Genomic DNA, 24,763 nt, shown 5'->3' with positions numbered 1-24,763 from the left:
AAAAAAAAAAAAAAAAAAAAAAAAAGGGTCACAGATCGTGTGTGCAGCCGCCTCCACAGCCGCATAGTGTGTCTGTGCGTATTGGACTTGGGTGCACTGATCCAATCGGCGTAGCTTGCTTTCCAGATTGATGCTCCCTTAAAAAGTTTGGTTTTCTAAACTAGATCAACAAAATGAGACAAAGGGAGAATTATTTATATATTAGGTATTAAGTACAAAATAACCAAACTATCCTTATAACATATACAATATTACTCACAACAATAAGTATAGGATGGCTTATAAGTGTCTAAGCTATTGTACTCCCTTTGGGGTGGGCTTGGGAGTTTGTTTATGGTGCCTGGTTCTAGTTGTTCTTTATCGGGCCTTTTACCCTTCTTCTGTTTTTTTTGCATGCAGCACAATCTGATGGAACCCTGATGAAGGATACATGAGTAAAACATTAATGATGAGTCTTGTTAATTTTAATTATAAATATTATTAGAGCAATGTGTTCATCAAGTCTAAGAACCCTTTGGACTTGGATTGTATGATGAAATACATTTTGTTTTCTTAAATTTGTCTCTATAAGATTTTTAAATTCATGGAAAATAATTTTATTTTTGCATTTATTTTTTGCAGGTAGTGGTAAGGAATGTGCCATATGTTCCTGGTCACTCAGTATCTGATACTATTGATCACTTTTTTCAAACTAATCATCCAAATGATTATCTCTGTCACCAGGTACTATATTTTCGTAAAAGAATATTAATGGGTAACATTCCATTTCCATTTAATAATTCTAATCCAACTGGGATAATTTATTGGACAAACAATATACTGATGTTTGTGTCCCTACTTTCCTTATAAATCTTTGGTTAGTCTACATTATTTCATGATGGCATGTTTATATTTATTCAGGCAGTCTACAATGCAAACAAGTATGCTAAACTCGTGAGAAAAAGAGAGAGGCTCCAAAATTGGCTTGACTATAACCAGCTGAAGTTTGAAAGGCACCCAGAAAAGAGGCCAACTAAAAAGGTATTTTGTTCTTATATACTGAAATATAGCAAACGTGATTTGTTGAATGTATATCCACACATTTTTACAAATTATTGAGGCTTTAAATTTGATGGTTTGATTTTTACTTTTCAGACAGGATTTTTGGGGCTTTGGGGTGGAAGGGTTGATTCCATTGAGTACTACAAACAACATATTAAGCAGCTTGACAAAGCAGTAAGTCATGACCTCTAACTCATCCTTAATCTATTCCAACTTTTGTGTTATTTCATGTTTCAACTCATAAAAAATCTTCCTTTGGATGAGTTTTGACTCAGCATAACTCATTTAGTCTTCTCTGTTGCTTTGTGAATTGTTGAATTGCTTTAATCTAATATCTGCATCCTTTTGTGCTAGTTGACACTGGAGCGACAGAAAATTATCAAAGACCCAAAAGCTATCCTGCCAGTTGCCTTTGTTTCATTTAATTCCCGTTGGGGGGCTGCTGTTTGTGCACAGACACAGCAAAGCAAAAATCCCACACTTTGGTTGACAAATTGGGCCCCAGAACCTCGTGATGTCTACTGGCGGAACTTGGCCATACCATTTGTTTCTTTAAGTATTCGTAAACTTGTAATATCACTGACAGTGTTTGCTTTGGTGTTCTTCTACATGATTCCCATTGCATTTGTGCAATCCCTTGCAAATCTGGAAGGTCTTGAAAGAGTAGCTCCTTTTCTCAGGCCTGTGATAGAACTGTAAGTAAACTTATCTAAATGTATAGTTTTTGAATAGTATGATTATATAAACTGTGAGTAACCTTATTTGGAATTAGATTTTGTGAATTGTATGATTATGTAAAATATATGAATTGCATAAGTTTGTTGCTTGATGTGGAGAAACCTCTAATGTTAAAGTTCTTTACTTTAATTACTTGAAACCTGTGGCTGTCTATTTTGATCGTTTGGCATAGACAATGTTCCTTTTTTCTTTAAAAAAGCATATGACTGGTGTCGTTTTGTACTTGGTTCACAAGGTTAGTTTTTGCTAATAGCATCAGAATGCATGGCCATTTTGTGCTAGCTTTGTCTTGTAGCGATTGTCTAATTTAAATTACCATCATCAACACGTGTGGTTTAGAGCACTAGCATCAGCTGTGCTAAGCTAAATGTCATTTTACCGCACAAAAACTTACTTTATCTATTTTAACACACCATTTTACAATACACCTTCCATTACATCTTCTATTTTGACATTCAATACATTAAAATAATATAACTAACTCATTAAAATAATATAAGCAAACATTTTTCATTCTTTCATCTCTCTTTCTCTCTCTCTCTCTCTCTCTCTCTCTCTCTCTCCCCCACTTCCTTCTGAACTGTCTCTCTTCCTCCCCCAATTCAATTCTTTCTTCTTCTCAAAACCCACACACCACTGACCCAGCCAGCACCGAGCCAGCACCACCGACCCAGTACAACCCAGAAAAGCCAGTACCTACCCAGCAACCACCACCGACAACAACCACCCACAACCCAATCACCCCAGCACCACTGCCCACAACCCACAACCCAGCACTACCTCCCTCTCTCCAATTGGCCCAACAACCTCCATATCCCAAAACTGAAATGCCCAAACCCAAAAACCCATTGAAAAATTACCCAAACCCACCACCATGAGAGGCAAGATAGAGAGAGAATTTGACTGAGAAAGCTAGCTAAAGGAGGGAGAAAGAGAAAGCAGTGTGTTTTGTTGGGGGATAGTGGTTGAGAGAGCAATCCTTCGGTCAAGAGAGAGAGAAGAAGAAGAGGAGAGAATGAGAGAAAAGAGATTCAGAGAGATTTTTTATATTATAGGAAGAGAGAGAGAGAGAGAGAGAGAGAAGAGGGGATGTGAGAGCATATCAAAAAGATTAAGCAAAAGACCAATATTTAAAATATTGAAATAATCTCTCTACTATATGATATGCACTTGAAATTAAGCTAGACAAATGAAGGAAGCAACTCCCCCCCCCCCCCCCCCCCCCCCGAGAAAAAGGTAGGCATACAAAATCAAGAACTAAGTTTTTATCTAAAGCCTAGTCAAAAAGGAAAGAAAAAGAAGAAATTTGCACCTGAAAGTTGACAGGGAACTCAACTTTTGTGTTCCAACACCCACAACCATCAATAAAATTAATCTTCAAGGATATTTTAAATGGTCTTGTACTAATTAATTACCTGTATATAAATAGTCACATCAATTACTTATATAAAAAAAAATAGTCACATGAAGCAAATATTAAAATTACATAATAGTTACATTAAATGGTAAACTAGGCAATCCCAATGTAGAGTAGCAGCACCATAATTCTATAAACCTTAGCCATTGATTTTGCACAAGCAGTGAAATTTTTTGTTTCAATGCTTTTGGCAAGCAAAATGATATAACTCAGGACAAGCTTACCAATTGTTTGGTCTTTCGTTTCTCAAAAAAAAAAAATTGTTTGGTCTTTCAAGCAACTATCATTAGATAATTATTCTTTCTAAACAACACATCCTAGTCTTAAATTGGAATATAGGATCTCACTTCTTTAATTAGAGGGAAAAAGAAAGAAAGCTCATCTCCAGTTCAATGAATATTTTAGAAGTTCTCCCTTCTTTTTATTAATATTCTCATTTCTCATATTTTGCACAGTAGTTTTGAGGATGTAGTAAAAGTTCTTTCCAAGCTATATATGTCAACCGTTTTTTTTCTTATTTTATGATTTAGAGGTCCAACTTGCTCAAGTTTCTGGTTCTAAGCCTAACAAATGGTATTATTATAACCCTCTATTTTATAAGATATATTTCAAGACAATGAAGAAGGGTTCTAAAAATTGAAGAAGGTGACCCTCCTTTCAACAAATGTATCTTATTTCCATAGATAGCTCATAAAGGCATTTCAACAAACAATTAATTGCATTTCAATTAGAGTCACTTCAAAGACAGGAAGATAAAACCACAAAATTAAATGAAATACAGAGAAACCCACGAATAAGTCACACAAAAATACAAAACCCATAAACAAACCCACACAATTCCATTGAAATTTTGTTCATGCAAAATTCGGCCACACCCAACAAAAAGGGAAAACACACCAACACATCAAAAAAACTTCAAAAATTTAAATACAACCCACAGGGGTCTGACATCAGCATCTCTCCCTCATAGTGGCGGCATCAGCTTTGTGGTTGATTTTCTCTCGCAACCAAGAAAATGACAGTGATAAAGGTTGTTCCAGAGAGTTTGTATCACTTTGTCCAAATAAAGGCTGTTCTAGAGAGTTTGCGTATCAGATGCTTTGCATAAATTTGGATAGGTGGTGGTAGATGTAAAATTTAAGAGCTTGAGGACGAATTTGGGGCATTGATGAGGAAGAAGAAGGGAGATCTTGCATGATACGGCTAAAGAGAAAGCAAAGATTCAAAAAATGACCGTTGCTAAACGCATTGTTTTTGTCAAAAATAAATTATGTTTTTCTTTCAGCTATAGGCCCCATGAACAGTGAAAAGGGACCCACAAAAATAACCAAAACGCAGCAAACTTTCAACATGCCAAATGCACACTTAGATAAAAAAATAAAAGTGGGACCAAGGAATGTTGTCAACATCAAGTCATCAACAAGGACCAAAAAGGGGGATAGAGTTGATGGATTAGTGTCCTTAAACCAAACAAACAGAAGCCCATTGAACAAAATTATGGGTCAGCCCATTAAGGGATCTGAGACAATAAGAGAAAATTACATTCTCAAATAATGAGGCTAAAAAAAGTGCATAGATGATGATAAAATGGCACTACCCCTTTGGGGAGAGTAGCTGTGTTATGGAGAGACTTAGGCTATGTTTGGTTTGCTTATTTCCATCACTTGACTCTCGTTTTTCATCACTCAATTCCCAAATTTCATGGGCTCCACTTCAAGCATGCATGCTAGTTTGGGTTAGTTTTTGTTCTCAATTTCCATAATTAATTACTAAAAAAAAAACTGAGTTAGAGTTGTGAAAACTAAAAGAAAATATTTGAAGTTTCTAGCTCGATGAGAACTAAGTTAAGTGGCATTTTTGTAAAAAACTAAACTTAAGTGGGATCTAGCACCTACTAACAAAAATTTAAGACCACACGATTTCTTCTCTCTCTCTCAACATAAAAAGAAAGACGATCGGACTTCAGCGGTGATGGCGGAGGCCCAATAACTAGATTAGAGCTCCAATTTGGATTGTGATTTGTGTTTAGACCCGATTGAAATGTGCTTTATAAGCTTGAAATTTGATTTTTAGAGTTTGGTGGTTTTATGGGGTAATTTGGTGTGGTGTTAAAGGTGGTGGTGGTGTAAGTGAATTTGCTATGGTGGATGTGTTTGATTTGTTGTCATTTGAGTGGTGGTGGAAGGAAAACAACGATAAATACGTAGAGTGGTAGTCATGTGATGCCAATGGTGGTGTTAGGTTCTGGTTGGCAACTGACTTGGGTTTCTTTGCGATGGAGTGGTTCTGGGTTCTCTATGTTGGCAGTGTGTAGAACTAACATTATGGGTTGAGAGTTGAGAGGAAGGGAGAGAGCCTAATCGAATGTGTGGGCTCCACCCTTTTTAGTTAAAGTTGAGTTTTTAAAATGAAAACTAAAGCCAATATTTGAGAAAAACACATTGTTAAGTGAGTAGAAAAATAGAGAATATGATACGAGACATGGGTTAGAGTTTTAAGTAATGCTAAAACCAAACTTTGCCTTAATTACTACTTTTGCATTTCCTTTTAAAGTTTATGGGTATTTATATATTTTTGTTTCTTCTTCTTATTTAATTAACACCATGATCATCTATGTGACAATTTTGATAGGAATGGACTTTTAGGTTATNGTTGAAACTATGAGGCTTTGCTATGTTTTGTTTTGTTTTTGTTTTTTGTTTTTTAATCCTTTTGGATGAAGAAATTTGTAGTTTGTAGAGAAAGTACCCTCAATAGTTGTTTTTAAAGTATGCTATAGCAACGCTTATTCAAGAAAAAAAAGTTAATCAAACAAAAAATATATATCATTTAAATGACATATTTTGGATTTCACAATTGGATTTTCTTTTTTTTCTTTTTTTTAAATGATGCATGTAGAAGCTTAATTATTAGGTTTTGCTAATATTTGTTTATTTGATGATCTTTTTGGGTGGAAAAATGTGCAGTTTCCATGGAGAAGGCATCTTAACAGGTTATCAAATGTAAGTAGTTTTCTTAATTTGTGCAATTATCATTGTTGAGTGAAAATTAATATGACATTTTGTGTTTCTTTTTTTTTTTTTTTTTTTTTTTTTTTTTTTTTGCCTGTTTTGTTAACTTTTGAGAGATAAAAATTACTGTGCGTGTACTGTACGTGCACTGTTCATATACTGTTCATGTACTGTTCACGTAATATTTAATATTAAAAGTGGGTCCCACAATACTATTCACACATTTAAAAATTATTTTGCTACAGTGTTTTCAGCAACAATCAATTTTTATCAACTTTCAGTAACAATAAGTGCTATCCAAACGGACCCATAAGTTAAAACAAAATTTAATTAAAATAAAACTTGATTATATTGAGTTACCAATAAAAAAAATATGTAAATGCATAAATTTTTACAATTTTTTTTAAAGAATTTTCATATTTTGAATCATTACAAACTCTCTGCATTTCTTAAAAATTAAATTATATAAAGTTATATCATGTTAATACTATACATGCACACATTCACACACATCACAATTCACACAAAAAAAATTATTAAAAAAATGTTCATAATCAACATTAAATATACTCACACATATAATAAAAATTTATAATAAAATAGACACTTGCAACTCATAAATATTCACTCTTTATTTTTAGAGTTGAAAATACCAAGATAGTCAGATGATAAACTAAGATGAGATGAGATTCATAAGAGAGAGATCTATATGATATGTGCTATTGTTTGGTTTTAAGATGAGTTAATCTGTGTTGTTTTAGTTTTGGATTGGATTGACCTGTGTTATTATTTAGTTTTGAATTGAACTTATTTGTAATTAGAGTATACAAAATTTAAGTTAAGATGTTTAAAAATATTTTTTAAACTAAAGTATGCTAATAAAAAAATAATTTTTTTATTTATAATATTTTTATTTTCAAGTCAGGGGTTCATTTGAACCCCTGAAGAACGCTTAACGCCGCCCGGTCCCGCCTTGAGTTACTGGGCAAGAAGCAATGAATTGTGTCCACTGAATGCGTATCTACTGAATTTACAAAGGCAATAACTACAGTAGCTAAAAGAAAGGTGTAATTAGAGCAAATGTCACGTCCATCTCGTGGAGATCATGATTACCTAATTACTGCTGCGGAGGGAAGAAAGTTGTTGAATGTCACTTCAGAACCTAGAAACTGGTTGAAGTTCATTTTTGCATTTAAAACAAGGTTTAATATTACAATATTAGACCTTTCTCAAAAAACCCAAAAAAAGCAAAAAAAAAAAAAAAAANTTACAAAACCAACCTATATTCTATGCTTAGAAGAGTTAAGCTGCGACCTCTCTCTCTTTGTCTTTCTTCTTCTTCTTCAGTTGCTCAACTACAACGACCTCCTCTAGTTCTAACTCCATTACAAGAGTAGGAGTTGGTTGTTCTTTCTCTTTTCCAGAGGCAGGTGTAGTGGCTGAAGTTGTGGTGGACTTGGGTGCCAAGGAAGCAGAACTCGAATTGGGAGGAATAGCGGTAGTGCTAAGAGCGACGCGAAGGGCTGGAGGTAGTAAAATTTGTTTGCTCCCTTCAAGTCAGACTCTGCATCAGCTCCTGCGGCGTTGAGAGCCTTACCCCAAACTTCAACACAGAAGGCTCGAGTGACATCTCTCAGCTGGGCAGTCAAGATCTGGGCAGTCTTATGCAGCCTGTCCAGCCTTCGCTTTTTCAGCATCTTTACCCTCAAGTTGTTTCTGTTGAAGCTTGGTTTGCTCAATGGCTAAGGCCAATTGTGTTTCAGATTTCTTCAAAGAAATTTGCAACTCCTCGGCCTGTTTTTCGAACCTTGCTAGGGCTACCTCAGCGTTTTTGCGCCCTATTTCGGCCTCAGCTAGGTGAAAGAGTGACTCTTTGTACTTTTTCTCCGCATCGGCCTAGGCCTTCTTAGAGTGAGCCAGCTTACTCTCAGCATCTCAGGATTTTGACAGAGCGTGGTCCACCCACTCCTTAGCCCCGAAGGAAGCTTGCACAGCCTGTATACAAAAAATGCATATAAGTACATGTGTTTATGGGTTAGTGAAAAGAACACAGAAAGATTATCACAAGGTAGAGGTGCGAAGATAGACCTTTGCAAGGTCCTTCTTAAGTGAGAGGAACACTTCACGCTTCCTCAACCCTTAAAGCTCTTGCATGTCCTTAAGAAGAAGCAGGGCCTTCTCCAAGCATTCAGATACCAGCTTCGACTTGCCTTTTTAAGGGTCCCTGAGGGATGCTTCAATTGTGACGAGGTCTCCCGAACTGAGTATGAAGGTCAGGTTCCATACGAAGGCCTTGGAGCATTGCCCCCCTTCAGTGCCTTTGCTAGTCCCGAAAGCAGTACCCTTTTTTTTTTTTTTTTTTTTTTTGCCCTTGTGACTCTAGGCTCATTGGCGGGCGGTTGTTGTGTTGATTGGGGCATATCCCCTTCTTTCGAACCCTCGATTGGTTTCCCCCTCTTTCTCTTCTTCTCGGGGGCATTCGTAGCAAGTCGGAACAGGAGTTGGTGGCCGAGGTACAATGGGTACCACGGGGGTGTCACCCTCAGCGTGGGCAATGAGTAAAGCCAATAGATCAGGCGTTTACTCCTCTAGTACCATGGCTTTAGGAACGTTAGTGGCTTCCTGGCTGGTACTGACCTGAGCAGCAATGAGGTGACAGTGGCCAGGTGCTGGAGTATCCTTGAAATCCTCCCGATAGAAGACTTCAAAGTATTTATCAATGTCTTCCCAAGTAGGTTCAGATATCGGCTCTTCCCGTTTGTCGTCGGAGGGAAGAGGCTGCTCGTGGGAGTAGAGGAGCTTGGCTGCAAGTGGAGCAGGCAACTAAGCATCTTGAGTACCAGAGGGGGGAGGCTTGGTCAGAAACCTAGGGATAGCTATGTCGATTAGGGCAAGCCTCATGTCCTTTACTTTGATTATGTGTTTGAGATTCTGGAAACGGTTGGAGATGGGCTTGAATCCGAGGAGCACGTGTACCGCTCGAAGTTGTCTGTCTTGGTGAAGGAAGATCTCTGACTAAAGAATCCAGTTAAGATCTACAAAGTTCACCAAGCTTTTGTTCGAGGCAGTATGGAAAGAAGGACACTATAAATATTTTAAAGGCCTTAGGAACCCCACTTGGTTCCCCATCTTGGGTAGGGTAGTGCAAACCATCATGCTATTCACCCGAGACAATGAGAAAATTTTTGTCCATATTCTTATTTGACTCAGGTATACAAGAAATCAACCTAACGAAAGGAACTCTACACTTGAAGTAATAACCCGTTTCTTTTCCCTTTTGACAATTATATACCTAATTCACGTCGTGACACGTAAAGTTGGTTCCCATTTTCCAGTTTATCATGTCTACACTATTGAGGACCCTAAAAAGGTTGAGAGAACGTTGCGTCGGGAGTAACCTAAAATTAATAAGGAAATCCCTAGTTGCCCTACCCATGGGAATTTCCATTCCACTTTCTGTGAAGGAGATTATGAGAATGACTACTGCCCTGGGTGGTTTATTCATAACCAGCTATTCTCCTAGTTTGCAATGTTGAAGTTCAACATTATTGGGAATCTTGTATTTAGTCCTAAAGGAGGCCATACCTTCGGGGGTGTCAACTAGTATAGCAAATCTACCCATATGTTCCTATAAGGTAAAAATTAAATAGGGAAGATAGAGAAAAGCTTTCTTTACAGTATGGGATGAAGGGCCAAAGGCACTTATGAGTACTGGAAAAAGGTTTCCTCGGACTGCTACTTCAATGAAAAATTATAGAGAATAGGTAAATAGGAAAAAATCACCCCTGTCCTCTCCTTATATAGGAGTTGAAAATGAGCAGTAAATTTCCTACTCATAAATTACAGAAAATGGGGACCATAGGATCACTATCGCACCGTAGAATATGGGGGGACAAGCAACCACCTGATGCAATAACTGCAGAGTCATGGATATCGAAGCGTCAGGAATGTACTGAGGACAGGTGAAACGGCGTTTTCACATGGGAACACACTTGGCACGTATCAACCTTCCCATTAATACTAAAACCTTGTTCTCAAAATGGCTCTTAGTAGCAAGGTTTTAGGGGGCTATTGTGGGGGGTTTGAGGACCGAAGAGGAGTAGATCAAAGAATGGATTGCAAGTTAGTCCAAAGAGCAGAATAAGCTCCAAGGCTCCTGTTAACTCGAGGATGGAAGTAGAAGCATGGGCATTTAGTATCCTATGAAGAACCACGATGGGGGTAAAGGATGTGAAAGGAAGCTTATTGAAAGAGATGCTTCCTACCTTCGCATTGAATGCCTTACACCAATCATATCAGTTGCATTAACATGGAAGTAACACTTGAATAGTAACTTCACAGCTAGCAACCCATTCTACCACCTTTAGCAGAGTTTTGATGGGACAAGTATCCTGAGAAATGCCTTGAGGCATACAGGTGGAGGGTTAGGATGCAAGGATGAAGGATATAAAAGGAAGAGAGCATCCCAACAAGGATGGATTTTTCCTTCTTGAAGAAATAGAAAAACAAGGAAGTGAATAGTGTATATAATTTAGTCTAGAACTTGCAATACACATAAATAAGAAATTGATCCTCGGACAAGCCCGATGAGAGCATTACTACCAATCATTACTTAAATCTCTTCTCTGTCACTCTAATCTCTTCGGCTATATACCAGGATTTGATTTAGAGTTACATTTGAAGTATTTTTTCTCGCTTTCTTAGAAATTCTATTGTCTGGACTTGATATAAAGGGTAAGGTACTTCTGTTCTTAGTGGGCTTGGGCTTTTATTTTTTGAGCACTTACAGTAGCATTTATTATTATTATTTATTTTTTCACCATTAGCAAGATGACTTTACACTACCGCACATCCTTGACGTGATAGTCTAGATTTTGTTAGAGTACAAAATTCTTGTTGGGGAGGGGGAAAGGGGGGGGGGCCGGGTTCGGGTCTCTGGGAAGAAGCTTTACACACATATACATCTACACTATGCTAGAGTAGAATTTCTATCTTATATAGAAATAAAAAAAAAAAAATGTGACCTTACCATTTAGTATCATTATCAATTAAATATTTTCTGTTAAGTAAAAACATTCTTAATTATAGTAATTGAATCATTGATTTAGCAAGCATTTAGTTATTTATTATTATCATCACTAACACTGATTTATTACTTGGACCACAAACTTCTATGCCATTTTGGTTCCCATGTGTTGTGATCAATTCATAAAATGATGGCTTGACCTGTAATCATATATGAAATAGCGGACAATATAAATTTAGTATCACTGTTTTTTCCAGGACCTGTTGGGACATGTCAAATGTGTCCTTCCTAAGGCTTAAAACACACACAAAAGAAGGTTATTAAAATGGCTCATTATCTACTACCAAATATTTTTACTTACTCCTAAATTAATTTTTTTTGGTAGTGGTTTGACTGGTTTCTGAGTTATGTAGTTCCAATTTATTGTAATCAATAACTAATATCTTAAAAATCTAAATGCATAACTCTTTCAATTAATATTTATTTGGTTGCTTTAAACTTCATTTACTTATGCTATTTTTCATATTTATAAGAACCAATGTTACTAAACCATGTTAAGAGACCTTTATAGCTTAATTAGTACTTTTTAGTGTACAAATTCTCCTCCCATTGCTGTAACTATACAGTTATTTTTTTTTGAAAATGGTTACTAAACTATCAGTCTATCACAGAGAAACTTACTCTTCAGAGAGTTAAACGAGGCACAACAATTTAGTTCCAACAATATTAGTACTTAATTTATTTTAATTTTTTACAATTATGAAAATTTCACTATGCTTTATTAACCTATCTGCCTCTGGCTCTTTAGCTTGTCCTTCATTATTGTGCCATGCAAATCTTTATTAGTATATTTTGGACATTTTAAATGTCCATCTTCTAAGCTTAAATTAGTTTAATTATGTTTGACCTTTTGTTCTATTACTTTAGTATGTCTTGATAGGAAGTAAACAAAATGAAACGTCCAGAGATCGCAGCATCATATAAGTTAACTTCAGCACCCCCGAATTCTTCTAAAAAGAGAAAGTTGACATCGGACGTTTGGAACCACTTCATAAAGGAAACAGATCAAAATGGGATGGTCCGGGCCAAATGTAAACATTGTGGGAAACCCTTTTCAGGGTCAAGCAAAGACGGGACCACACACTTGAAAAATCACTTGAATTCCTCAAAATGTAAAAGATCACAAAAAGAAACTGGTGGTTTAGAAAATCCAACTGTCACCAATGGGAATTTTGTGTTTGATGAAGAAAGGAGTGGCTTGGATTTGGTGAGAATGATTTTTAAGCATGGATATCCGTTGAATATGGTTGAGCATGAGGACTTTAAAATTTTTGTGAAGAATTTGCAACCAACGTTCAAACTTCCTTCACAAGACATTTTAAAGGAGAAGATTCTTCGTGTCAACAGAGAAGAAAAGTTGAAACTCCGCAAACAGTTTGATAAGCTCTTGAGCTTCAGTTTAATACTTAACTTTTGGACAGATTGTGGAAAAAAGAACAAGTATTGTTCTTTTACTTTGCAATTTATTGAAGATGGTCAACTGATGAAGCAGATTATTGCCATAAAAACGGTAGAATACAAATATACAGGAAAAACTCTTTTTGAGATAGTAAAAGGTGTGCTTCTGGAGTGGAATATTGACAAGAATCTGGCTACTATAACCGTTGAAAGTTCTTCTGCAAATGATCAAATGGTAAAAATCTTAAAAAGCTGGCTTGGTGATCAAGGTAATTACCATCCTTTCAGAGAGCAAATATTTCACATCCCTTGCATTACACATCTAATATATATCCTTGTTAAGGATGGACTGGATAAGATAAATTATATTCTTCATAAGATAAGGAAAGCTATCAAATACATGAGTAAAACAGCAATTGGAAAACAAAAGTTTGAAGAGGCTGTAAAGAAATTAAATTTAGGAGGCAAGGACATTACTTCTGAAGGTGTTCGTCTAAGGTGGGATTCCACTCTTTTCCTGCTTCAAATTGCATTGGAGTTTTATTCTTCCTCTAAGGTTGACGCACAGAGTTCTAGTTATATGGATTTATCTGTGGAGGAATGGGATATGGCAGAAGTCATGCACAAATGTTTGACTGTTTTCTATGATGCTATATGCAGTTTTTTGGGAAGCAAATGTCATTGTACGAATGTGTATTTTAGTAAGATTTTTGATATTTATGGCAGTTTGCTTCAAAGGCCAGATAGTGACATTGCAGAGAAAATGAGAAGGACATTTGACAAGTACTTTGGCCGTTCTACTTTTGTTTCCGCAATTGCAGCAGTTTTTGACCCACGAACAAATTTGGAATTTGTGCATTACTCTTTCCGAGATTTATGTGGTGACGATACTAAGAAATGCAGAGTGATTGATGATGCTATTAGCCATATTTTTGGTTTATATGCCAAAGACCTTTGTAGTCAGGGGTTATCTTCTTCCTTCCCTAAAAATGATAATATCTCTTCCTCATATGGTGATTATCCTCGTAATATCCTAGATAAGTGGAAAAAGTCTCAAAGAGGTTCACAAATGACACAACTTGAAAAATATTTACGAGAGCCTCTTCAACCTGATGAAGAATTTGACATATTGGGTTGGTGGCATACCAAGAGTCTAGATTCTCCAACTCTTTGGACGATGGCTCGTGATATCTTGGCAATTCCAATGTCAACCTCTACATCAAATTCTGCTTTCTGTATTGAAACAATGACACTCGATCCAATCTTCAATGATTTGGATCCTGACATTATAGAGGCATTGTTTTGTGGGAAGGACTGGTTGGACAATCCTATAAGGATGTAAGTGCGATTTTCATTCATTAAGAATTTAAATTCCTTTTATATATGCCTTCTATGCATTCCTTAACTCCCATTTCATTTTATTTAACTTCAGCACACCTAACAAGGATAATGACCATTCTACTGTCAACCCAAAACCCATGCTTGAAATTTCTGGTTCAACTTCGGGTATTGAGCCACTTCCAACTGGTGATACTTCTCATGTTTGGTCGGGGACTTTGGCACCTCAAGAGGCACAATCTCAGTCTATCATTTGTTTTACTATCTATATTTCTTTTAAGAAATGATGTTTATGTTGACACTGCCTCCACTTGCAGAAACATGATCCCTCTAATGCTGGCACAGAACTCATGCTTGCAAATGGTAGTGCAACTTCGTGTCCTAAGCCACTTCCACTTCCAATTAAGGTATAATAAAACGTAACCATTTAAGGCTTAAATGAAACGTGCAAATTTTATGAGGCATAAACTTTAAACTACATGAAAATTACGTTAAACTAGCCTAATAAAAAACGGTAGGATTGTCATATTAACACCTTATATCATTGGGTTGTGTTAATGGGCACCACACGGTGCCTGTTAATCACAAATTTTTTTCTTTTTTCTGACAAAATTTTTGTCTTTTTTTGCAGTATATGTCATTTTTTCAGTTTTGTAGGTACTATTTGGGATTTTTTTTGACTTTTTCTGACAATTTTTTGTCTTTTTTGCACTTAACAAGCACCAAGCGGTGCTGGTTAACATTCTCCTATATCATTTATGAGCATTTTTTCTTTCTTTCGCAGTGTCTTCCACGTTAAAAGTTTTTCTTTTATTTTATTATGGAAACTATAAAAAAATATTATTAGGAAAGAAAAATGAAAAGAAAATCCTACTTATCCTAATTAAAGAACAAGACAATAATATAACAGCATAGGGTATTGTTCCTATTGTAAATCATAAAATAGATCTCTCTTATATATTAGACACACGCCTTATATAGTTTTCAGCACATTCATTTATTAGACAAGCTTCAGGTAATTTTCATTTAAACCTAATGACTTCAAATAATTTCATTAAAAAAAAAAAATTTCATTTAAACCATATAGTTTTTTTTTTTTGAGAAACAAACCATATAGTTTTTATTACACCTAGTAGTTTCATATAGTTTTATTTAGACATTACTAAAGTTTTGGACATGTTTCATTTAAATGTTACACTTTAAAAATATTTCCTTTAAGCCTCCGAATTTTGAAATAAATTTCAATTAAAGCAGATGATCATGTAATGCTTAACGAGGGGTTAACGTAAATTGTGATAGATTTTTTAAATGAAACATTTATAAAAAATTGATATTTAAATGAAACGTTTTGAAAGGTTTTTTTTTTTTTTTTTTTTTTTTTTGGAGAAAAAAAACATTTTGAAAGTTTAAGGTTTAGATGAATCATATCCAAAACTCAAAGTTTTATAATTTTCACTTTTATTTGTCATATCGAGGTGTTTAGTCCCTTAGCAACAATCTCTTTTGCTATAAAATTTTTTTTTTGGGAGAAGAAAAAAAATTTATAGCAAAAAGGACAAAACTTAGGTACAGTACTATATGTGCTATTCCTTAGGTTCTCATCTTCAGATTTAGCCATATCGTTATTTAACTAAAATATACACTTCCAACCGATGAAAAAAAATACTCCCTCCGTCCCAATTTTTTTGTCCTGTTTGAAAAGTCAAACTTTTTAAAGAAACATCATTTATTGTCTTGTCTACCTTTTAAAAATGTATAAATTTCCAAAACTATCCTTAAAAAAATTTATTAAAAAATTGAATTAGTAAATTAATAGGGATATAATTGAAACATTAGTAAATTAATGATTTTTATTTTTAAAAACAGGACAATATTTTGGGACATCTCAAAATGGAATAGAGGACAAAAAAAATGAGACGGAGGGAGTACTAAGGAACAGCACCTGAGTACTGTACTTAAGTCTTGCTCTAGCAAAAAAGATTTTTGCTAAGGGACTAAGGTTTGGATTACCTATTAGAATTGTACAAATAAATGAAATAACTGTCACGAGCCTAGTAGTTGAGTAGCATTACCTACTATCATTTATAAGGGGAATTAATGTTTGGATCCCCCCTTTATAGTTGAGTAGCAGCAATCTTTTTAGCTAATCTTGCATTAAGCCATTAATGTCATTGCAACAATCTAGATACATTTAAGAATGATATTTTTTTTTGAGTTTAGGAATGTAGCAAGGGAACGTACTCGACATAACAATGACATAGACCAAAATGATATTGTAAATGTTAAAAAAGAAATGAAGATACCATCTCCATCTATAATCCAATTCACAGTGGATCAAGATGATACAATACTTGTTAAAAAAGAATCTAAGATAAAATCCACATCTCTAGTCCAAGACAAAACGGACAAGATGATTTGGTACACATTAAAAAAGAATCTAAGACAGTGTTAGTGTGTTACCATCTCCAATCCAAGACACATTGGAGAAAGACCGCAATGTTCACATTGTTGGGCTTAACCCAATCCAATCAAATACCTAGCAGCAAAACACTCCTATCTCACAAATTGGTAAGTGATACCATGTTTGTTATTTATTTATAGGTGAAAATACTGTTTTGATCCTTACATTTTGGGGTCACAATCAATTTAGTCCTTACATTTTGTTAGTAATCAATTTGGTTCTTATAATTTTCGACTTGCAATCAATTTGGTCCTTACCATTAACTTATTAACAAAAAATGCCTATGTGGCAAATGGTGTGCACTTTGACACACTTGGCCCAACCGAAATCAGCCATATCAATTTAAAATCTGTATCATATTCAAGTTAGCAAAATTAACAAAACCATCCATTCTCTTCATTAGATATCCACATTGTCTTTCTCTCGTCTGACTAACGCTACTTTCTCTTGTCTCTCCATTCTTTTTCATCCGTTCTTCATCACCCTCCGTCACCACCATCACCATACCATCTTCACCATCCCATCCCCTTCAGTTGCCTCTCCTCTTCAATTACTCTGCTCCTTCCACTCTTCCTTGTACGGATTAGCACCTGGCAAGTTGCCTCGCTTGACTTGATGTCCGCCTCAATAGCTCCAGCAAAGAAAGGCCAGCGCTCTGAGGTTGATGATTGGCTATGGCTGGATTTCAGGTTTCAGAGTTTGAAATTTATGTCAACTTGGTCACTTCACATTATATAAAATTTCACTATGCTTTATTTACCCATCTGCCTCTGGCTCTTTAGCTTGTCCTTCATTATTGTGCCATGCAAATCTTTATTAGTACATTTTGGACATTTTAAATGTCCATCTTCTAAGCTTAAATTAGTTTGAGTATGTTTGACCATTTGTTCTATTACTTTTGTATGTCTTGATAGGAAGTAAACAAAATGAAACGTCCAGAGATCGCAGCATCATATAAGTTAACTTCAGCACCCCCGAATTCTTCTAAAAAGAGAAAGTTGACATCGGACGTTTGGAACCACTTCATAAAGGAAACAGATCAAAATGGGATGGTCCGGGCCAAATGTAAACATTGTGGGAAACCCTTTTCAGGGTCAAGCAAAGACGGGACCACACACTTGAAAAATCACTTGAATTCCTCAAAATGTAAAAGATCACAAAAAGAAACTGGTGGTTTAGAAAATCCAACTGTCACCAATGGGAATTTTGTGTTTGATGAAGAAAGGAGTGGCTTGGATTTGGTGAGAATGATTTTTAAGCATGGATATCCGTTGAATATGGTTGAGCACGAGGACTTTAAAATTTTTGTGAAGAAGTTGCAACCAACGTTCAAACTTCCTTCACAAGACACTTTAAAGGAGAAGATTCTTCGTGTCAACAGAGAAGAAAAGTTGAAACTCCGCAAACAGTTTGATAAGCTCTTGAGCTTCAGTTTAATACTTAACTTTTGGACAGATTGTGGAAAAAAGAACAAGTATTGTTCTTTTACTTTGCAATTTATTGAAGATGGTCCAAAACTGATGAAGAAGAACATTGCCATAAAAAATGTTGAGTACAATTATACAGGAGAAACTCTTTTTGAGATAGTAAAAGGTGTGCTTCTGGAGTGGAACATTGTCAAGAAATTGGCTTCTATAACCGTTGAATGTTCTTATGCAAATAATCAAATGGTAAAAATCTTAGATAGATGGCTTGGTGATCAAGGTAATTGCCATCCTTTCAGAAAGCAAATATTTCACATCCGTTGCATTACACGTCTAATAAATCTCCTTGTTAAGTCTGGATTGGATAAGATAAATTATATTCTTCATAAGATAAGGAAAGCTATCAAATACATGAGTGAAACAGCTATTGGAAAACAAAAGTTTGAAGAGGCTGTAAAGGAATTAAATTTAGGAGGCAAGGACATTACTTCTGAAAGTATTTGTCGAAGGTGGGATTCCACCTTTTTCCTGCTTCAAATTGCATTGGAGTTAAGGGGGGAAATATATATTCACCGACAGAGTATAAATATATCAATGGTGGAATGGGATAAGGCAGAATTCATGTGCAAATGTTTGTCTGTTTTCTATGATGCCATATGCAGTTTTTTTGGAAGCAAATGTCTTAGTACGAATGTGTACTTTAGTAAGATTGTTGAAACTTGTGGCAGTTTGCTTCGATTGCGAGAAAGTGACATTGCAAAGAAAATGGGAATGACATTTGCCCCGTACTTTGACTTTTGTACTCTTGTTCCCGCAATGGCAGCAGTTTTTGACCCACGAACAAATTTGAAATTTGTGCATTACTGTTTCAGATATTTATATGGTGACTGTACTAAGTTACCCACAGTGATTGATGGTGCTCTTAGCCATATGTTTGGTTTATATGCCAAAGACCTTTGCAGTCAGGGGTTATCTTCTTCCTTCCCTAATAATGATAACAGCTCTTCCTCATATGGTGACAATCCTTGTAATATCCTAGAAAGGTGGAAAAAGTCGCAAAGTTCACAAATGACACAACTTGATCAATATTTACGAGAGCCTCCTCTTCATTCTGATGGAGAATTGGACATATTGGGTTGGTGGCATTCCAAGTGTCAAGATTCTCCAGCTCTTTGGGCGATGGCTCGTGATATCTTGGCAATTCCAATGTCAACCTCTACATCAAATTTTGCTTTCTGTATTGAAACAACGACACTCGATCCAATCTTCAATGATTTGGATCCTGACATTATAGAGGCATTGTTTTGTGGGAAGGACTGGTTGGACAATCCTATAAGGATGTAAGTACGATTTCATTCATTAAGAATTTAAATTCCTTTTATATATGCCTTCTATGCATTCCCTAACTCCCTTTTCATTCTATTTAACTTCAGCACATCTAACAAGGACAATGACCATTCTATTGCCAACCCAGAACCCATGCTTGAAAATCCTGGTTCAACTTCGGGTCCTGAGCCACTTCAAACTGGTGATACTTTACATGTTTGGTCGGGGACTTTGGAACCTCAAGAGGCACAATCTCTGTCTATCATTTGTTTTCCGATTGAGATCAATTGCACCATGCAATTACACCATTTTCTTCACAAATTTTTTTACATTTTTAACTTTTTACATCTTTTTAATATTTTTTTTATTTAATGGTTGATATTGAAAGTTTCTTTTTGTAACTTTCAATCTCTGCCCTTCAATGCTATTGCATCAGGTGCAATACTCTAAGTATTGCACCTGATCTCAATCCTTTGTTTTCCTATCTATATTTCTTTTAAGAAATGATGTTTGTGTTGGCACTGCTTCCACTTGCAGAAACACGATCTCTCTAATGCTGACACGGAACTCATGCTTGCAAGTCGTAGTGCAACTTCGTGTCCTGAGCCACTTCCACTTCCAACTAAGGTATAATGAAATATAACCCATTTAAGGTATAAATGAAACATGCAAAATTATAAGGCATAAACTTTAAACTAAATGAAAATTTTGTTAAACTTTCCTAATAAAAAATGGTAGGATTGTGATATTAAAACCTTATATCATTTATGAGCATTTTTTCTCTATTAATATTTTTCGCGTCAACAATTTTCCTTTAAATTTATTATGGAAACTAAAAAAAAAAAATATTATTAGGGAAGAAAAATGAAGAGAAAATTCCTATTGTATGTATTGTTCCTATTGTAATTAATTCGTAAAATAGATCTCTCTAATATATTGGACACACTCTTTATATAGGGGCCGTTTGGTAACGTTGTTCTAATAACGTTATTTGTATTTTTTAGAAATACGTGTGGGCAAAAATGTGTGTGAAAATACATGTAATATTGTTTAAAAACTGAGAACATGTGTTTAAACAAATGTACCAAACAGACCCATAGTTTTTAGAACACCCATTTATTAGACAAGCTGCTTAAAAAAAAAAATATTATTAGACATGCTTCAGGTAATTTTCATTTAAACCTAATGATTTCAAATAATTTCCTTTTTTTTTTTTTTTTTTTTTTGGGAAGGTCAAATAATTTCATTTAAACCATATAGTGTCAAATAGTTTTTATTACACCTAATAGTTTCATATAGTATTATTTAGACCTTACTAAAGTTTTGGACGTGTCATTTAAATGTTATACTTTCAAAATATTTCCTTTAAGCCTCCAAATTTGAAATAAATTTCAGTTAAAGCAGATGGTCACATAATTCTTAACGACAGGTTAACATAATTTGTGATAGATTTTTTAAATAAAACATTTTAAAAGAAAAATTGATGTTTAAATGAAACATTTTGAAAGTTTAAGGTTTAGATTAAATATATCCAACACTCAAAGTTTTATAATTTTTACTTTTATTTTTCATATCGAGGTGTTTAGTCCCATAGCAGCAATATTTTTTGCTATTAATTATTTGAATGCAAGCATATTAGAATTGTACAAATAACTGTCACGAGCCTCATAGTTGACTAGCATTACCTACTATCATTTAGAAGGAGAATTGAGGTTTGGATCCCCCTATAGTTGAGTAGCAGCAATCTTTTTAGTTAATCTTGCATTAAGCCATTAAAGACATTGCAATCTTTAAGAATGATAATGTTTTCAAGTTTAGGAATGTAGCAAGGGAACGTACTTTACATACCAATGACCTAGACCAAAATGATATTGTAGATGTTAAGAAAGAAATGAAGATAGTATCTCAATCTATAATCCAAGTCACAATGGATCAAGATAATACAATACTTATCAAAAAAGAATCTAAGATAAAGTCTACATCTCCGGTCCAAGACAAAATGGACCAAAATGATATAGTACACATTAAAAAAGAATTTAAGACAATGTCACCATCTCCAATCCAAGAAACATTGGAGAAAGACCACAATGTTCACATTGTTGGGCTAACCCAATCAAATCAAATACCTGGCTGGTCCTGGCAGCAAAACACTCCTATCTCACAACATAGTAAGTGATATATTGTATTTGTTATTTATTTATTTTAAATGTGTTTAGAATGTTTTTAGCTACACGAATTTTTTTTTTTTTTTGGTTATTTATTGCAGGATATGGATTTGCTATAATTAACTTTCCCTTATAACGATCAAATTAGTGCATCATGTGTTACACCTTCTGGCAAGCCTAATGTAACTAAATTGCTAAAACGTAACCCAATTGTCACATTACAAGCTGTAGTTTCAAATTTGTAAAAGTGGAAAAAATAAAAATAAAAAATACGTTGTAGATGAGTCCATCAATGTGTACGTTAATACATAAGCATGTGAATACAACATATTTGTATATGTTAATTTTTATATACTATAATTTTTTAGGAATTTGAATTGGTTGATGAGGAGATGAATGTGTTCAAACCATATACTGAAATTGAGAAGATCATATGTAATTACATTTTCAATGAGGATTTAGATGGGAGGTTTGTTTCTTTTTTCTGTCTTTTTTATTTTTATTTTTTTTATAGAAGTTAATATTAATGAATTTCTGAATAAGATCTAACTTAATAATGTCAATGAATAATGTTTAGGGAAGTTCTTGTTGACATGAAATATGAGTTTGGTGAACGTGAGGCATTCAATGCCTTGCTCCCTAACCAATGGATAACTGATGAGGTTAGCGTATGAAATTTAAATACATTTTTATATATTTGTGTTTTTTAATTATACACTAATTATAACAATTATGTTGTATTTTAGATTATTAACTTGGTCATTTGCAAGATGACGAAAGAGAAAAGGTTTTCAAAAATACATGCATGGTATTTGCCAACACATTTTTCAGTAAGTTGTGGTATATTTTAGGTTGTGCTTATAGTGTTTAATTAATACATTATTTTTTTCTTTTATGTATGTTTTGGGTTGTTCTTATAGTGTTTAATTAATACCTTAATTTTTTTTTCTTTTTATATATGTTTGTAGCAAAGAATGATGTATGAAGATGGCAATCCCACACTTTCATGGTTTAAAAAGTCATTTAAGGACAATGACAAGTATATGTCAAAATTGGTGAATTGTAAACAGGTAATTTTACTTAACACACATATGTATATTACACTAATACATGCTAATACATTGTTCATTTGCACTTGTAGATTTTTATCCCTATGAATGACAATGATAGTCATTGGTACTTATGTGTTGTTGAATTAATACCAAACAAATGTATATATATATTGGACTCTTTGCCAAGCACAACTAAGCAAGACATTCGAACAAAAGACGTGAAAACTGTGGTATTGTTTCTTTATCTTTCTACTCAATAATAATTTTGTTATTTGATTTTGTTAAGTTTTGTACTAAAGATTTGTGTTGAATTTCAACTTTGCAATAGATAACAGGCCTTGATAAGTTATTGAGTTATTTGGAGAAAGACAACTATACTGATAGTATAACCAAATTTGCATTGAAATCACCCCCCTTGAATCCTAGACAAAATAATGGGTATGTGTTAGTTATACTAGTACATATGGATAAGTATTGTGGGCATGTTTCAAATTTTACAATTTTAACCTTTTTCATATTTCAGGTATGATTGCGGCATGTATGTTATTAAACACATATGTACAAATATTTTCAACTTCCATTTGCCCTTTCTGGTAATATATTTCTTGGAAGTAATTACAAGTTTTCACATAATTTGTTTAAACTTCTTAATTACATGTCTAATTATTTGTAGGAGGGCAAGTCGGAATGTTTTCGATATAAGTTGGCAGCAAATCTAGTGCTTTCAAAGGATAATGAACAACGTTCCAATATTACTGAAAGGTCTAAAAAAATTCCACTAAAGGATTACTTTCTGTCACTCAAATGACAGTGATTTGTATAAAAGAATGAATGGGAGACTGAAATTTTATCTTTTATGATCACAAATGTATGTGTTCTGCGCATGCATTCTGCTTCAGTGTTGAGGCACTCATTCTTTTTAAAGTTCCGTTGTTGAAAATTAGATTTTTGACGAGAATTGGAAAATAAATTTGTAGGATACAACCAATTATGCAAGATATATATCCTTCTCCTCCTCTCCCTCTCTGCATCTCTCGTGTGTAATCCATTCACTGGATGTGGAGTAGAATTTGATGATAACAGTTCATTTGGATGCAAACTATAGAAGGTGCTTTATAGTGCAAGAAAGTAGAAAGTATTCAAATTGGTTATTAGGCAGTGTTTTATGAAGTGATCTGACCACTTGGAACTGAAGTATAAGAAGAGCATCATACGTACTTCACGATTCATTTGTCCTAAAATATGTAAGATGTGAATCTTCACCCCATAATTTTTATAGTTGATTGTTTTAGCAGGGGAGGCTAATACGAATGAAAGAAATAGTACGGTATTATTTTCCAGAGCAGGTCAGGTGGGACAAGGCCGTAGGATTGAATTTTAAACTAGCATGGTGTGAATTATTCGACCCGTAATTTCATAAAAATAAAATGGTAAGTTACTGAATCCAACGGCATGTATGTTTGTGTTAATTTGTTGAATTAGAATTTTTTTCTTTCAAATATATAAGTCGATTTAGAATTATAGACACCCCAAAACAATTGGCAGATTTTCATTCTAATTACATATAGTCTGCTAATATTTTATCCTCTTTATTTATTTATTCATTTTTAAAGAATAACAGGTAATGCTACTCGAATTCAAAAATAAGTGAAAACCATAGCCACTCAAATCCAAAAACACTACATATTTCGTCTAGTAAATATTCCATCGACAACGAGATTGATGGTGCAAACTTCATTAATGGAAACTGTGGGCCCCTTTTTTATAGTTCCTTAGGCCCAAGTCCAATGTAGAGCAAAGAGCCTGTTCGGAGCTGAAGAAGAGATATGGAGTAAAGGAGAATGGGCTTGGTTTCACCGCGACCGAATAAAATCATTCCTCTGGACCATCTGTCTAAATCAAACTCAAGACACAATAATGTTTGTGTGTGTGTGTGTGTGTGTGGAGGGACTAAGAGTACTATTAGAGAGAATAAACACTTCAATGACCTTTATATGTTTAGCCTTAGAATCCAGATACACGTTCAACAAAGAAAGCCACAAAGCTCTTGAACCCCACACTTCATAGAATTAAGTAGGTCTTAGGACACTACAAGACTTGTGAAATCTGGGATTCTAGATCAATGTGTAGCTCCCAAGTGTATGTACTACAAAATGAATTTTCTATTTCTACAGTGCTTCTCTCGAAGGATCTTAGGCTTAACTTTCTATTTCTCTTTGAGTGAAAGTGCTTTTCCCTTCTAATTGCTTGTCCTTTCTTTGCATGGCTAACCCTCTTTTTATACTGGTGTCGAAACTCGAAAGGCC

The 24,763-nt window shown here is 34.6% G+C and overlaps 4 protein-coding genes across 5 annotated transcripts; all 4 read left to right on the top strand.

Annotated features, from left to right (window-relative positions):
- Positions 1-621: 621 nt before the first annotated feature.
- On the top strand, positions 622-1,759 carry LOC136063464 (CSC1-like protein At1g32090; the record flags this gene model as incomplete). Its single annotated transcript, XM_065763904.1, is given in 4 exon segments — positions 622-723; positions 901-1,020; positions 1,135-1,215; positions 1,396-1,759. Coding segments are annotated over 4 exon segments (648 nt in total), but the record flags the coding sequence as incomplete, so codon positions are not given.
- Positions 1,760-12,164: 10,405 nt separating this feature from the next.
- On the top strand, positions 12,165-14,326 carry LOC136063460 (zinc finger BED domain-containing protein RICESLEEPER 1-like). Its single transcript, XM_065763899.1, has 2 exons — positions 12,165-14,029; positions 14,124-14,326. The coding sequence occupies exons 1-2, from the start codon at positions 12,186-12,188 to the stop codon at positions 14,314-14,316; spliced, it is 2,037 nt and encodes a 678-aa protein (XP_065619971.1). The 5' UTR covers positions 12,165-12,185; the 3' UTR covers positions 14,317-14,326.
- LOC136063463 (zinc finger BED domain-containing protein RICESLEEPER 1-like) lies at positions 14,326-19,612 on the top strand. Its single transcript, XM_065763903.1, has 3 exons — positions 14,326-14,436; positions 17,405-19,254; positions 19,348-19,612. The coding sequence occupies exons 1-3, from the start codon at positions 14,380-14,382 to the stop codon at positions 19,610-19,612; spliced, it is 2,172 nt and encodes a 723-aa protein (XP_065619975.1). The 5' UTR covers positions 14,326-14,379.
- A 110-nt stretch (positions 19,613-19,722) lies between these two features.
- On the top strand, positions 19,723-23,439 carry LOC136063466 (putative ubiquitin-like-specific protease 1B). Of its 2 annotated transcripts, XM_065763906.1 has the most exons (9): positions 19,723-19,867; positions 21,774-21,874; positions 21,983-22,067; positions 22,152-22,235; positions 22,374-22,475; positions 22,547-22,687; positions 22,786-22,895; positions 22,981-23,050; positions 23,131-23,439. In XM_065763906.1, exons 1-9 carry the CDS (start codon positions 19,811-19,813, stop codon positions 23,263-23,265), a joined length of 885 nt encoding a protein of 294 aa, XP_065619978.1. In that variant the 5' UTR covers positions 19,723-19,810; the 3' UTR covers positions 23,266-23,439. The 2 variants fall into 2 exon arrangements, with proteins under 2 accessions (XP_065619978.1, XP_065619979.1); XM_065763907.1 differs by lacking the exon at positions 21,774-21,874.
- Positions 23,440-24,763: the final 1,324 nt, after the last annotated feature.

The sequence above is a fragment of the Quercus suber genome, unplaced genomic scaffold, assembly GCF_002906115.3.
Source record: "Quercus suber isolate HL8 unplaced genomic scaffold, Cork oak 2.0 scaffold_530, whole genome shotgun sequence".
Classification (NCBI taxonomy): domain Eukaryota; kingdom Viridiplantae; phylum Streptophyta; class Magnoliopsida; order Fagales; family Fagaceae; genus Quercus; species Quercus suber.
Note: the sequence above shows the minus strand (reverse complement) of the source record. Positions and strands in the feature narration are given on the sequence as shown.